The sequence below is a fragment of the Typopeltis vanoorti genome, chromosome 5 (genome assembly GCF_054136105.1).
Source record: "Typopeltis vanoorti isolate ZY-2024b chromosome 5, IOZ_Tvanoo_1.0, whole genome shotgun sequence".
NCBI lineage: Eukaryota > Metazoa > Arthropoda > Arachnida > Uropygi > Thelyphonidae > Typopeltis > Typopeltis vanoorti.
In genome coordinates this window covers 106,367,920-106,383,137 of record NC_143553.1, presented here as the reverse complement: position 1 = coordinate 106,383,137, position 15,218 = coordinate 106,367,920, and the positions used below count along the sequence as shown (strand labels likewise).

The window sequence follows — 15,218 nt, the reverse complement described above, 5'->3', positions numbered from 1 at the left end:
CTTTTTTTTCTCTCTCTCTTTATCCAACAATAGATAGTGCAAATTAGGACTTTAGTTCCTTGTGTTGTCAGTTACAATTTTTTAAATGGTCCTCACTGTTAAGTGAACTGTTGCTATTCTTACTGTGACAAAACTGTTTTTGTGCTCTAAAGAGGTTGGATATAAAGCAGTGAAATATCAGAAAATAAGTTAAATAGCTAAATAAATAGGAATGTGGAAGGTGGTGATGAAGTTTCTCTCTTTGTTATGGCAAGTCAGGACACAAGCCATGCCTTGGATACCTCTTAACACAGGACCAAATGGGTATGGACGACTTGAATTAATGAAAAAGGAAGGATAATTATTACAGGCAATTTTTAATTGTGGCAGTATATATTGGAATGAAGGGATAGCATTTGAGAATAAGGAAAACGAATTTCTTGAGTTCTTAACTATCTCAGGCAGCATGTAAAGGAGAGCATGCGAGGATTGAGAGTTTTAAATCTCATCATTTAATCAGAGGATGTAATTGTGAGTGGGGTTTTGCACTTTCCTCCAGTTGGTATGAAGGTGATCTTCTGGGTTGTGGCTAGTCATATGCAGACTTCTGTGAGGAAAGGATATATGGAAGTACAAGGCTGGTGATTATCACAAGCTTAAGAGACAGTTTGGGGCTATAGCATGGGATGAGGAATTGAGTGATAAGGAAATAAATGCTGCTTGGGAACTGACAAAGAAATACACAACAGCATCATTGTGTGAATGTATTCCAAAGGTCAAAAGGCTGAATAAGGTAGGTGTAAAATGAATGAAAGAGGAGATTAAGTATGAAATCTGGAAGAAGGCACTTCCAGATTATAATGGTAATAATCAGTTACATGAAGAATATAAAGAACAAGCCAAAAGAGTGACTTGTTAGTAAGGACAACAAAAGTACAGTATAGGCAGAAACTGACAAGTCAGGTGAAGAAAAATCTTTGAGGGTTTTTTTAGATATGTGGAAAGTAGAAGGAAGATTGGTTATGGTAAGTTAACCAATCTTAATGTTAATGCTAATGGATGAAAATGGTAGAATGGCAACTGCTGCAGAAGACACTGTTAAGGTATTCAGTTATCCTAAATCAGGGTGGAATCATGAGGAACTTAAGTGTAGAGGACATATGAGGAAATAGAATTTTATGACATATCACCACACATCGTGAGAGAATATTTCAGGGAACTGGCAGTAGCACTGGCATGCCTGTTTAATAAAAGTCTTACAATGGCACAGGTTCCAAAGGAGTGGAAAGAAGGTAAAATTGCTCCACTGCATATAGGTGGTGATAAGGCTGTGGCTTCAAATTATAGGCTAATCTGTATATCTGGAGTTGTGGTGAAGGTACTAGAGAGATTAGTGAGAAGTAGGATACAGAAATAGTTTCGTAACAGCAGTATTCTCTGTGGTTATCAGCATGTATTTGTTAAAGGGAGATCATATTTTACTAACTTACTTATGTACTATAACAAGTTGACAAATGTTAAATAAGGGAGTGCATACACAGTGGTATAGTTAAATTTTGCAATAGCTTCTGATAGAGTGCCAAATGACAAGCTATTAAATAAATTGAAACAGGTGGGATTGGATAATAGACTTCTGAGTTGAATCAGTGATTGGCTGTTAGATAGGTATCAGAAAGTTGTGTATGAGTTGCAGTATCCTGAAAGAGGGAGGTCGCTGGTGGAGTGCCACATGGGTCAGTTTTGGGACAATTGTGGTTCAATTTGTATATCAACGATTTTAGGATGGGTTTAACTAGTGATATGCAGCTATTTACAGATGGGGAAAAGTTGGGGAGAGCAATGTATAATCAAGCAGATGTTATGGTCTTACTGGAGGACTTGAATAGATTACATGAGTGAGCAGGTAAGCAGAATTCACAGTGAAGAATTTATGGAGATACAACATGTGTTAGAATTATTACTTTACTTATCATTATGAAAGTAACATTCAACGTCTCAACCTCTGTATTGAGATCATCATCAGGAAAACATACATATGTACAGGATACAAGCTACACTATATGTAAGTAAGATGAATCTAAATGTTTGTTAATCGTTTACCCTAGCCTGACCTCTGGTGAAAAAAAAATTAAAAAATAATAAAAAAATATATAAAAAAACAGAACTACATTAAGCAATTTCTAAAGTCCTCATATTAAGATTTTGTTTCTGTTTGGGGTTGTTCTGGATGCTATATGGGTTGAAGATGGGTCATCCAAATTCTTGGAATAATTAATTCATCATTCTTGTTCGGATTTGGATGATGTTTCAGCACTTCACAGGCTTCTTCGAATTTTCTTTCAAACCAGGTTTTGGTGTGGTGTAGGGACTTGGTGCCTTTCCAGTCAATTCTGTGACATGTTTGGAGTGCATGGTCTGACCTGCCTGTTTTACCATAGTGAAGGTATTTAATGCGGCGTTTGTGTTCATCTTCTGTAATTGGGATGGTGCATTGTGTTTCCCCTACGTAAGGTAGGTTACAGGTACACTGAATTTTGTAAATCGCTGGATAGGCAAGGTATGGAAGAGGATCTTTGGAAGTGCTAAGTAAATTTCTTAATTTTGCAGGGCGTTTGAAGGTTGTCTCGATATTGTATTTTGTATTATGGCCTGCCAAAAATACACAAAAGAAACAAACCACTATGACCAATAGTTGACGGAATCGACAGCCCTAATTATCACTTAGCCAAGAAACTAGCAGCCACACTCAAGGACTTGGTAGGTCATTCTCCCTCCTACATAAAAAATACGCAGCACTTAATAAATAAAATTAGAAACATCACACTCAATATGAAGATTTATCAGTCAACTTTGATATAACTGCCCTTTCCACTAATGTCCCTATGATGCTATTTTTCTCTTACAGAACATATTTCTGCAGATATCACACGGCCCTCTTTGCCTACATACTCCACTCTGGGTATTTCGCGTGGCAAAATAATTTTTACCTACAAAAAGAAGGTACAGCCATGGGCTCACCACTTTCTCCCAAAAAAACTAACTTCTCCATGGAAGACCAAGTAATGAGCTCTATATTCTGGCAGCCCAAAGTCTGGATTAGATATGTTGATATTTTTGCAATTTGGCCCCACAGCTGTGAAACATTAAATACAATTTCCTAAGCCACTTGAACAAACAACACAAACATATTCAATTCACCATCGAGATCGAAAACAAGAACTCTCTTCCTTCTCTAGACACACGTGTCACATGTCTTCCCTCAGACTGCCGCTCCTTCTGCTCTGTCTCCGTAAACCTACACACACACACGCAGGGCAATACATACATAAAAATTCATACCACCATCCAACACAAAAACAAGAGGTCATCAGCACCCCAAACACAAGTCCTAACAATTTGCTCCAATGAACTGGCTCTGAACCAAGAATTTGAAATTATTAGCCAAACGTTTGTAAAAAATGACTACAATAATAATAAAAAATAAAAAAAAACAGTTCACAAGATCCTCCATAAAGCCATTAAAAGCAAAAAAGATTACAAGAATGCCATAGCCATACCATACAATAGGGGCATTTCGGAAAAAAAAAAATAGAATCTTCAAACCTCCTGCAAAATTAAGAAATTTACTTAGCTGTTCCATAACTTGCTCAACCAGGGATTTATAAAATTCAATGTTCCTGTAACCTACCTTACATAGGGGGGAAACAGGATGCACCATCCCAATTAGAGAAGATGAACACAAACACCACATTAAATACCTCCACTATGGTAAAACAGGCCTGTCAGACCACACACACACTCCAAACATGTCACAGGATCGACTGGAAAGGCACCAGTCCCTACACCACACCAAAATCTGGTTTGAAAGAAAATTTGAAGATGTCTGTGAAATGCTGAAACATCATCCAAATCTGAACAAGAATGATGGATTAATTATTCCAAGAATTTGTAGGACCTATCTTCAGCCCGTAAAGCATCCAGAACAACCCCAAACAGAAGAAAATTTTAATACATGAGGACTTTAGAAATTGCTTAATGTAGTTATGTTTTTTATTTTTTTTTTTGCCAGAGGTCAGGCTAGGGTAAATTATTAACAAACATATAGATTCATCTTACTTTTGTATAGTGTAGTGTCATGTAGCTTGTATCCTGTACACATGTATGTTTTGCTAATGATGACCTCGATACAGAGGTTGAAATGTCGAATATTACTTTCTTAATGATAAGCAAAGTAATTATTCTAACACATCTGTTATGTCTAAATAAATTATTTACTATGAATGATGACCACCACGTAATCCTTAAAGAAAGAAAAGTAAGTGGAATTGTCAGTTCAATGTTGTGAAGTATACACTTGGTGGAGACTCTTGAATGGAGGTAGAGGAAATAAAAGATCTTGGACTGGTAGTGGACAAGGATATGAATTTCAGGGGCCCACATTGCACAAGTTGTAAAGAGGTCACATTGGATAATGGCAATGATGTGGAGGACCCTGATATGCAGAAATAAAGATTTACGGGGCCACATATAAGGCCCTGATCAGGCCTAATATGGATTATTGTGCACAGATTTGGTTACCAGGATTTCCTGGTAACGAGAATATGTTAGTAAGGATCCGGAGAAGATTCACAAAGGTGGTCAGTGGTCTTTGGAATGTGGAGTACAAGGGCAGACTGAGAGAATGCAAACTGCAAAACCTCATGAACAAGAGGAGGAGAAGGGATATGACTGAGACATATAAGCTGGTCAGGGGTTGTTATCAAATTGACATGGAAAAGATTTTTTCTTAGAATGGGAGAGGAGGATAGAACAAGAGGCCATTGCTGGAAACAGTATAAGGAAGGTGTGAGCAGATTTTTTGCATAGAGAGTTGGTGCGTTGTGAATGTAGATACACACACTGAATCAGTTTAAGGCACTTTTGGATGAGCATTGTGTGTGATAGTGTGTACCTCTCATGATGAGTTTCTGACTTCATAGAATACAGATGTAATAATAATAATAATAATAATATAAATGATTTTCTTATTATTCTTGTGTTATGAATTAATACCATTAAATAAACTGACATGAACTGCTAACACATAAGCTGTTCTACTTCTTTAGCACAAGTCAGTGTTTCTGTGAACAAGGAATACAGTTTGATGGGTGGTTTGAATTTTAGTTTACTGGTGCAAGGACAGCAAAGAATATATTGCATTATACTAAAGGTTATAGCCATACACAAGGTATTAAGAAATCGTCTCAAAGAGATAAATGAAAGATAAGAGTAAAAAATCATCATCATCATCATCAAATTCCTGCCATGTACCCTCAAGGGGGTGTACAGGATATGATAGTACTACATGAAAAAAATTACATCATTACTAACTGCCTATCTACAATTTTCCTCCAAATCATTCTGTTACTTGTCAAGACTCCAACATTATCAAATCTTATATTTCTATCGTCTAAGGCACTTTGTACCGTATCAATCCACCTATATCTTGGTCTTCCTCTGGGTCATTTTGCTGCCAACCTGGCAGAGAAAACTTGTTTTGCTAATCTTTCCACGCCCATTCTGTTTAAGTGACCATACCACCTGAGATTAGCTCTGCTATTGTATTCTTATTGTATTCATATTGGCGTGGAATGCATTGCCTGATGGAGTGGTGGGAGCGAGAACGGTCAATGAGTTTAAAGAGTGGCATGATAGACTTTGTGTTTCTTAGGGGGGACCTCCCCTCGATGAGTCTTGACGGACTTTATGTTCTTAGGAAGGACCTCCCATGATGAGTCTTTTGACTCCATGGAGGCCTGAATAATAATAATAATAATAAATGTCACAAGAATTTGGATGGCACACATTCAGCCCACTTAAGTTCTTCAAGTTTTTCCCGCAAACCCTTACTTTAGGACTCTAAGAGAATTTTAGAAACCAAACAGAATATAATAATAGCAGGACTCTAGTTTTGATGTAGTAAGTTTTTTTTTTTTTTTTTTTTTTTTTTTTTTTTTTTTTTTTTTTACCAGAGGTCAGGCCAGTAGTGTTATTGGTTGACAAATTACTGTGACTTTAGCATACTAGGTATGTAAATTGTAACATAGTATGTTTCATTGTATATGTGTATACTCCAGTGTTGATCTTGATATGAAGGTTGAATCATCAGGTGATTATTTTTGGTTTATATTAAACTGACATTTTACTAATGAATGCTGATCACTGTGAAACTATGAAGGAAAGGATAATTGTCTTTGTATAAATTAATTCTTTGCAAAAAGTTAAAAATGTCATGTAATTTGTACAAGTTGGATAACATCAGCTTGAGTGTAAATGGCTCAGCAAGATAAGTAAAAATTACATTCCTCTCTTGTGCAAAGCACTGGCACTCTACCAGAATATAATGTAGGCCATCAATATAGATATTCTAAGAATTTTGTTTATGCAAATTAGTGTAAACTTAAATATCCTTTAGGTATAGTTTCTGGGAAAAAATAAATATCTATTTCAAATTACCATTTTTGGTTGTTAGTGCCTTGATATTGCAAGAACTTCAAAATTAATTGCTTGTTTTTATATGTATAAATATAGTTGTTTACATATGTTTATGTGTAGTGTTAATATTTTATGAAGTGAATATAGTAGAAGATTTGCTTGTAGTTTACTATATCGAATGTAAGTATTATAGTTTCATGTTTAGCCATATTTAAAATACATAAGTTAAAAAGACTGCTTTTTTTTCTTTTTTTTTTTTTCAGCCAATATCTTCTCCACTACTGGGTAAAGGCCTCTCCCATTGCAGGAGGGTTGGGTCTACTTCTCCCATGGTGACCCACTCCATCTTGAGAGAGTGTTTATATTGTTGTATGAATGAATATATGAAGGTGAAAGACAATTACAAACATCCATGACCTTGGCAGGATTCGAACCTGCAGCCTCTTGGTTGGAGAGCAGATATGCTAACCACATGGCCAACCAGGCCAGCAAAAATACTACGTAGTTGACTAAAAATGTGAGTTTTTACAGCTTTCAAGCAATGCACCATGAAGATAATATGCAATGGTTTTTCCCTGACTTCATAACTGAAATGGAACCAGAAATATTATGCATGGATGAGTAAAAGGAACACAGAAACTAGTAAACAGCTAGAGAGAGAGAGAAATGGAAGGATTTTTGGAACAAGTTAGTAAAAGTTCCTTTGGTAGTGGTCTCTCATAAAGAAGGAAAGATGTTTTGAAGTTTCAGCTGTTATGTTGCAAAGGTATGTAGAATAACAACTGTGGAAGGAATTTATTGGAACTTGATAAATGATGCTCCTTCTCTATAAGGAGCTTATCATTTATCAAGTTTATCAGAATGCTTATCAGATATTAGAATTTTTTTAGAACAGTAAGATTTAATGCCTGTTTTGGAAATAGATACAGCAAGTCAATTTTTGAGCATTCGATAATTTTTCTTGGAAATTGTTTGTACAGGAAGAGGAAAAGGTTGTTGATCTTGAAGAAGAAAGAAGAAACATTATTGTGCAATTTTTCTGGATGATGTTTCTTGGAGGAAGAACGCAGACAGCATTTGAAATTGAGGATTTTATTATCAATGTGTGAACTTTCATCTCTCTCTCTCTCTCTCTCTCTCTCTCTTCTGAAGAATGAGAAATACAGAGTTATTTTGTAAGAGAAAAGCAGTTTTTCAGGAATAAAGAAATCTATATCGGTTGAAGAAATAGTTTGCTTATCTGCATCTGGCTTCTCTTGAACAACATAAACAGAAGCCAGATGCAGATAAGAAACATAATGTTTTTTTTTAGCTGGCATATTTTGGGACCAGATAAGATGTGATTTATTTATTATATTTACAGCTATTTTGCCTGCTTCTGTTTAGGAGTGCCCCTGTTTAAATGTCATTGGCTTTTTACTCATGGATTCTTAGGGCATTGTAGATGTATATTTACCAATAAATAGCCAATGACATTTAAACAGGGGCACTCCTAAGCAGAAGCAGGCAAAATAGCTGTAAATGTAATAGTTGGTTAAGAGGAGTAACATGGGAGTTTTCCCAGACATAATATCCGTGATTTATTTATCTTTTTAGATTTTAAGTTGTGGTTCAAAGTTCAGAATATTGTAAATTTTGTTTAATATATTTTAGTATTATTAAACTGTTTTTGCTGTTATATATACTGGTGTGGAAGATTTAGTTTACTTAATTATTGAGGGGATAAGATTGATTTTTGAGAATAAGTGAGAATTATCACAGCAAAATATATATTTCTAGAATCTCTTACTTGCATGCTTAGATTTCAGTATAGAAATCTGATAATACTCACAGCCTATTTTTACAATTGATATAATTGATGAACAGATTTTAATAAATTATAATATAGAAAAAAATTCTACAAATAGCACAGCTGGCAGGTTTTAAAATTGTCTACAATGACAGATGGCAAGATGCATGTTGCATTTTTTGCACAAAGTCAGGTCGTCATCCCTCATTAAATAAGAATATGCAAGACAACTGTGACCAACTGTGTGGAGCTTAGCAAGATCCTAGTCTCTTTTGCTTAGTTTACATTATGTTGACTAGACTTCCCCAGTGCTTAATCTAATGCAATCTGTTTGTCAGCATTTCTTACCATGATGACTGCCATTGGGTAATTAATTAGCTGTGACCTAAACTGTCTGTACTCTATATATGGTAATGCAAACAGTACAGAGAAAAATGTGAGCTAATCTGGCAGCTGCATCTGCAATCTCACTTCCCTTAATTCCAATATGGCTGGAAATCCAGCATGACAGAATATCAAAATCAAGAGTTTACATTTTGTACAACAGTTGTAAAACCTCATAAAGCACTCGATGTAGATTATACATAGGAGAGAAGATGGCCTGTAAAGATAGCCTTTTGGTACTTTTATATGCACAAGAACAAGCTAAATGCCATTCAACCCTGCTGTATATTTACTGCAATCAACTGGGACCTGGTTGGAGATAGTATTGTCAGGACACACAGTAGCACAGCCAACAGAGATCCCATATGTTGAACCACTAGTAAGGATGAGCAAGAAATCAGAGTAGGCTTCTCTATATGCATTGAACTATTGCAGGTTGGAATAAATTGGAGTATGAGTTTTTTTTAGCTGACAAAGTCAGCGATTGCAGGATGGAATGCGAATCTGATATGGAGGAATACTGCTATGTTTGGTGTAGGTAATGTTGCCAACATTCATGCCAATACTTTGCATAATCGATTTAACTTGCATACCAAAACGATGAATGGAAGTCTGATGAGTGATACTGGGCTTCCTCAAGCAGAAAAATTAAATAAAATACTAGTTCAAATAGGAGGCACTGAAAGAGACTTTATTTTTAGGGTGTGATTTGGAGACAATTGTTTTCATCAAAGTGTTAGAGGTGGTTCATATGATTTAATATAAAGAATTTAAATAGGTGATGTGCAAAAAAGCACAAAAAAGGGAGAGCACTCACTGATGGTTGAATTCTGTCCATCATCATCATCATATACCCTTATGATGGATAGGGTTCAACCATCAGAGAGGTGCTCTCTCTTGCAAAACTGTAGACTTGGGACCAATAATCAAGCTTTGATCATACAAATGCATGGTAATAGTGGAGCAATGAATATCGATCGGTTCCCTATTTTGTAGAAGAAAGAGTGCAAATGATATTCAGTGCTTTTTTGCATTTTTTTTCCCTAAGTTGATGAATCTGTGCAAGGAATGTAAGCTTTCTATCAAAGATCAGACCCCGAGAACTTGATTAATGACTACAAAGACTTCACTTATCACTTTATAACAAGGATATCATCTCTCCATCTTCCATTTCTAACATTTCTTCTACTTTCTGTCTAGTCTTCATATTTTGAAGACACAGAGATTCCACAGTTTTACTCCTGCTGTGTTTCTTTTTTACTCCCTGGATAGCTGAACACCTAGCAACATTCCATCACATTCTTTTCCTTCTGTGCATGCTCGGAATGCAACTGAGAAACTTCCACTCAAGCCCACCATCATGTGCTGCCATTACTGTTTTCCAGTGCTGGGCTTGAAACAATGAAGTTCTTTCTTCAGTGCAGAAAAGCTTATTTAATTATAGTTTCAAAACGAAACAAGCCAGACATGTCACTATTCAAAAATTTGTTGAGAAAAAAAGAAATGAAAAAAATTTTAAGATAGTAATGAATTACTAGCTGAAAGCAGTCATAAACATGGAAATATTTTCAGAATAACAACTTCAGTTATGATACAGAAAAAATTATTATTTATTAATATATAATAACATCTTAAAAAATATTCATAAATACCTGGATTATTGCTATCTCCAGCAATGCACTGAGTTCGGGCATTCCAGTGCCACAACAAAACTGTGCAGTCCTCAGAACCAGAAGCAATATAGCAATCAGATGTTATGTTGCACTCTGATCGAGCCAGACATGTCACTACTCCAAAATGCCCATATATAATCTGAACAATTTTTGCTGCAAAGATATATAGCATAGTATAATAATTGAGAAACAAAAGCAATTATATTATAATATGGGCAGTATTTTGCTTATGTGGGATAGGATACAATGAGAATTCTCGTAGACAGGCTTATACGTTGGTTATGCATTTCTAAATCACTTAAGGAATTGAACAACGTAGATCCGAATATAAATTAAATTACACTTTAATAAATATTTCCGATATTTTGGCAACATCACGTTGCCATTTTCAAAAGGAACTTACAAAAAGGCAAGTGCATGCAGGCACTACAACACAGTAACTGGAATGAAGAGATGAAGATATTGTTCTCCTAGAAGTCCTGATGGTGCCCTCTAGCGGGCTAAGTAGGTGTTCTTGGCCATTGGGCTGAGGTTCTGCTGCTGATGTATACCTCCCAAATTTGGGGCAGTCACATACAACCAAATTTGTTGAGGTTTGGAGAGTTTCTAAGGGCTGAGGCTGATTTCATAAATAGTCTTTCGAATTTGTATTTGCTACGGTGTATTACTGTAGCTTTCTTCGACCGTATTCTGTTGCGTGTATCCAGCGCATGGTCTGCAAGACCGGAATGGCTGTACTTGTGAAACCGGATGTAGTCCCTGTGTTCAGAAATTCTGATATTCGCTGTCCTGCCAGTTTGGCCAAAGTAAGACAGTTTACAACTGCAAGGGACCTGGTATACACCAGGTAGGTCTAGGGAAAGTGGTTGGTCTTTGGTGGAGCGGATAAGGGATGCTAATTTTCTGTAAGGCCTGTAACAGGAGGTGAGGTCATGTTTTTTTAAAATTTTGGTAATTTTTTCCGAGGTGCCTTGGATGTAGGGAATGGTGATGGATTTAGAGTAATCTTTGTTATGGAGGGGGCCTGTGGTTTGTAGGTTTTAATATTTTTTGGATTTTTTTTTTTTTGGGGGGGGGGGGGATAGCCATTGGCTGAGAAAGTGTTGAGGATGTGATTTAGTTCAGTGTTTAGGGTCATGTCGTTAGAACAGATTAGTTTAGCCCTGATGTATAGTGTTTTCACCACTCCATATTGTTGTGAGGGGGGGGGGGGAATTGTTGGTGAATGTATCTGCCTGTTTGGGTGGGTTTTCTTAAACTGAGAAAACCAAGATTCCATCAGGCTGGCAGGTGACTAGTGTGTCTAGGAAAGGGAGGCTGTTGTTTTACTTTGTCTTACTGTCTTACTTTGACCAAACAGGCAGGACAGCGAATATCAGAATTTCTGCATACAAGGACTACATCAGGTTTCACAAGTACAGCCATTCTGGTCTTGTAGACCATGCTCTGGATACATGCCACAGAATACGGTGGAAGAAAGCTATAGTAATATACCGTAGCAAATACAAATTTGAAAGACTACTTATGGAATCAGCCTCAGCCCTTAGAAACTCTCCAAACCTCAACAAATTTGGTTGTATGTGACTGCCCCAGATTTGGGAGGCATACATCAGCAGACCTTCAGCTCAACGGCCAAGAACATCTACTTATCCCGCTAGAGGGCACCATCAGGACTTCTAGGAGAACAATAGCTTCATCTCTTCATTACAGTTACTGTGTTGTAGTGCCTGCGTGCACGTGCCTTTTTGTAAGTTCCTTTTGAAAATGGCAACGTGATGTTGCCGAAATATCGGAAATATTTATTAAAGTGTAATTTAATTTATATTCGGATCTACGTTGTTCAATTCCTTAAGTGATTTAGAAAAGATACAATGAGAAGTATAATAACACACATGCACATTCATCCACACACACAAAATAAAATAAAATGCTCAACTGGAAGTCTAAAGTCCTATAAAGAGCAGGAATGCTCTTTGTAGGCCTACCAGCACCTATTCTTTGTAGGTGCTGGTAGGCAGCCTTGACTGTTGGAAAGCCTAAGAATTACTGTTTCTCAAACCTTGGCAAGTTTCACACAACCATATTAATTAAGATTTTTATTTATTTATTTGTGTGTATGCTGCTGATTCCGAAAAGAAGCCTTCCATGTTTGAATTTGCTGCAGTGAAGTCAGTTAGACCTGACTGTCTCATAATTGCAGCAGCTGATATATTTCATCTCCAAGAAATATGTTTGCAGATCTTCCAGTCAATAACATGACAACTTAAAAAAACAAGGAACCTCGTATATATTTGGAACTAAGAAGAGAAGGATTTCATCCTGTACGAGAGCAGAAAAGAGCAGACAGCTTCATATAGGGTTTGAAAAAAGTGCAGAGATTATATATTTTTTTTATAGTTCTATTTTTCATGAGAAGTCCTGGGTGGATACAGATATAAAATAGTAATAGCATTACTGTAATCTGTATATTGGGAGAGATGTGATATGCAGGGAGGACCAATTATTTTGTTAATTGGGGGGGGGGGGGGGGAATTGTAGCCACTGGATAGAAAGGGTGTGGTGAATACAGGGGAGTTCAGCTGTCAGAGAGGCCTGGTTGGAACAAAGGTTGATGGCTCTGTTAACAAGGATTTTTTATGATACCATGCTGTTATGGGAAAGTTTGTGAATATATTTACCCATGTGTGTGTGTGTGGGGGGGGGGGGGTTTCTATAATTCTGTAAGAAAGAAAGAAAGACACATATGATTAATGTGTCTAGAAAAGACTAAAATAATAAATTTAGTTTAATCCTTTATCCCAGTGAGAGCAAACAAAGTTTGCGCCTGAAAATATTTTCAGGCGCAAACTTTGTTTGCTCTCACTGGGATAAAGGATTAAACTAAATTTATTATATTCTAACCTAGTGAAAAATAAACTTTCAATAGAAAAGACAAAAATTTTTTTTTTTTTTGGTGTGATGGCTTTTGGAGTAGAGGAGGAATGAGTCTAAATGCTCCACATAGAATTTCATTAGGAGTGAAGAGAGCCGATTGTTGTCTGCTCAATCTCCTTATAAATGGTGTTCTTTCAAGTGAAGTAACCAGTATGGATAGCAAAACTAAAGCAATCAATTTAAGTAAAGTTAAAGTGTCAGAAAAGGAAATATTGATAATTAAAGAAGTGATCTCAATCTTAAGCATGATATCAGGACTGTTTAAAATGAAATTTTGGATTAAAAATTTGAAGTATGTGGTTCAGGAGAAAGATCTTCCTTTCACGTTCAGATCCTCCTTTTACATTCAGATATATGGTTTACTTAACATAACTCTCCTTTAAAATAGACAAACATTTACCTAAAACCCATTACCTGATTGGCCATTATTTCATCTTATATAAAAAATTCTGCACACTTCAAATCTATAATTCAAAATATGGTTTAAAGTAGTACTGATATCAAAGAATAAATAAAGAATATGAATAAATAATTGATGTTAGTTTTACCATTCTTCATTTACCAATATCTGCTTTATAACACCTTAACTTTACTGAAAAATGTCCAGTGCCTGCATCACTGTTCTCTTCAATTTTATTATCCATATTGGTTACTTTACTTGGAAGGACACCATTTATAAACAGACAGCAGCCACATCAATGGGCACTCACTCTCTCTTTTTTCTGCATGCATTTTGAAAAAACAGGCTCACAACAGTGCTCTTTTTCAAACCTTCTATTCAGCTAAGGTACTGATGATGTGTTCTCTGTTTGGCCACAATGTTTAGATTAGACTCATACTTCTTCTACCATGACAACCATCACCACAGCATCCAGTTCATTCACTACAGAAAAAGAAAATAACGATAGTCTGTCTTTTCGAGATTTTTTTTATTCCCATCTTCCAACTATTACTCTTTTCAAACATCATTCCAACAATACTTTCTTTCTTTTTCAGTTTACAGAAAACCTACTCACATGAGTAGGTTTCACAGTGTGTGTGTGAGATAGTCGAGGAGTATCTGGAAGAAGCAATATCGCACTGTAATACCCAAGGACAGGAGGGTAAATCAGGTAAGGGTTACATGGATGAGAGGTATAATTAAGCAGGAGTTATAAAAAAAAAAAAATATTGTGGAGGATATATAAGGAAAAAGGTGACGAGCTAACTCATGAACAGTACAAGGATCAGGCAAGATAAGTGACAAAATTAGATTATGAGAAGAAATTAGTTGAACAGGTGAAACGAAATCCCAAAGAGTTTTTTTTGTTATGTGGCAAGTAGGAGGAAGAATGATTACGGAAGGATAATTTTAATGAATGCATATGATAGACGTCACTCAATAGCTCAACAAAACTGTTGAGCTATTGAGTGACCACTTTGCAAGGGTATATATATCATCCAGGCGAAGATATTGTTATGGCAGAGGTGACAGCGATGCGAGAACAGGGGGTTGGTGAATTGAAGGTACTTAGGATAATGCAGAATCTGACTGTAAATACAGCTGTGGGATTGGATGAGATATCAATTCGCAAGGGAACTTGCTGATTACTGTCAAAGATGTAACTGGTTATGCCTCTGATTATGTTGTTTAAGTCTTAGCTCTGGCAAAGTCCCAAGAAAATGGAAGGAGGACAAAATAATTCTTTTGCATAAAGGAGGATCTAAGTCTGTGGTAGCAAATTATAGACCAATCAGTATTTCAAGAGTAATGGTAAAAGTACTAGAAAAGTTCATCAAAAAGAGAATACAGAAATTGATAGACAAGCACACAAGGGGGTAGTATGGCTGCGTGAAGGGTCATTGCACCTCAATGATATATACTGGTGTCCAAAACCTAAGGATGAACACTATTTCTGAAGATTACAACTGCAAATTCAGAGACAAATCAACTTGTGGGAATTTGTATGACTGATGATTTTGAGTAGAAAGAAGGTTCACATTCA

The 15,218-nt window shown here is 36.2% G+C and overlaps 1 protein-coding gene across 1 annotated transcript in view; it reads right to left on the bottom strand.

The window, feature by feature from the left end:
- Positions 1-15,218, bottom strand: part of rg (A kinase anchor protein rugose) — a 1,380,990-nt gene that overhangs the window by 68,803 nt on the left and 1,296,969 nt on the right. The window contains exon 49 of the mRNA XM_090393458.1: positions 10,279-10,452. Coding sequence (XP_090249584.1) covers positions 10,279-10,452 — 174 coding nt within the window. The remainder of the gene's footprint in view (positions 1-10,278; positions 10,453-15,218) is intronic.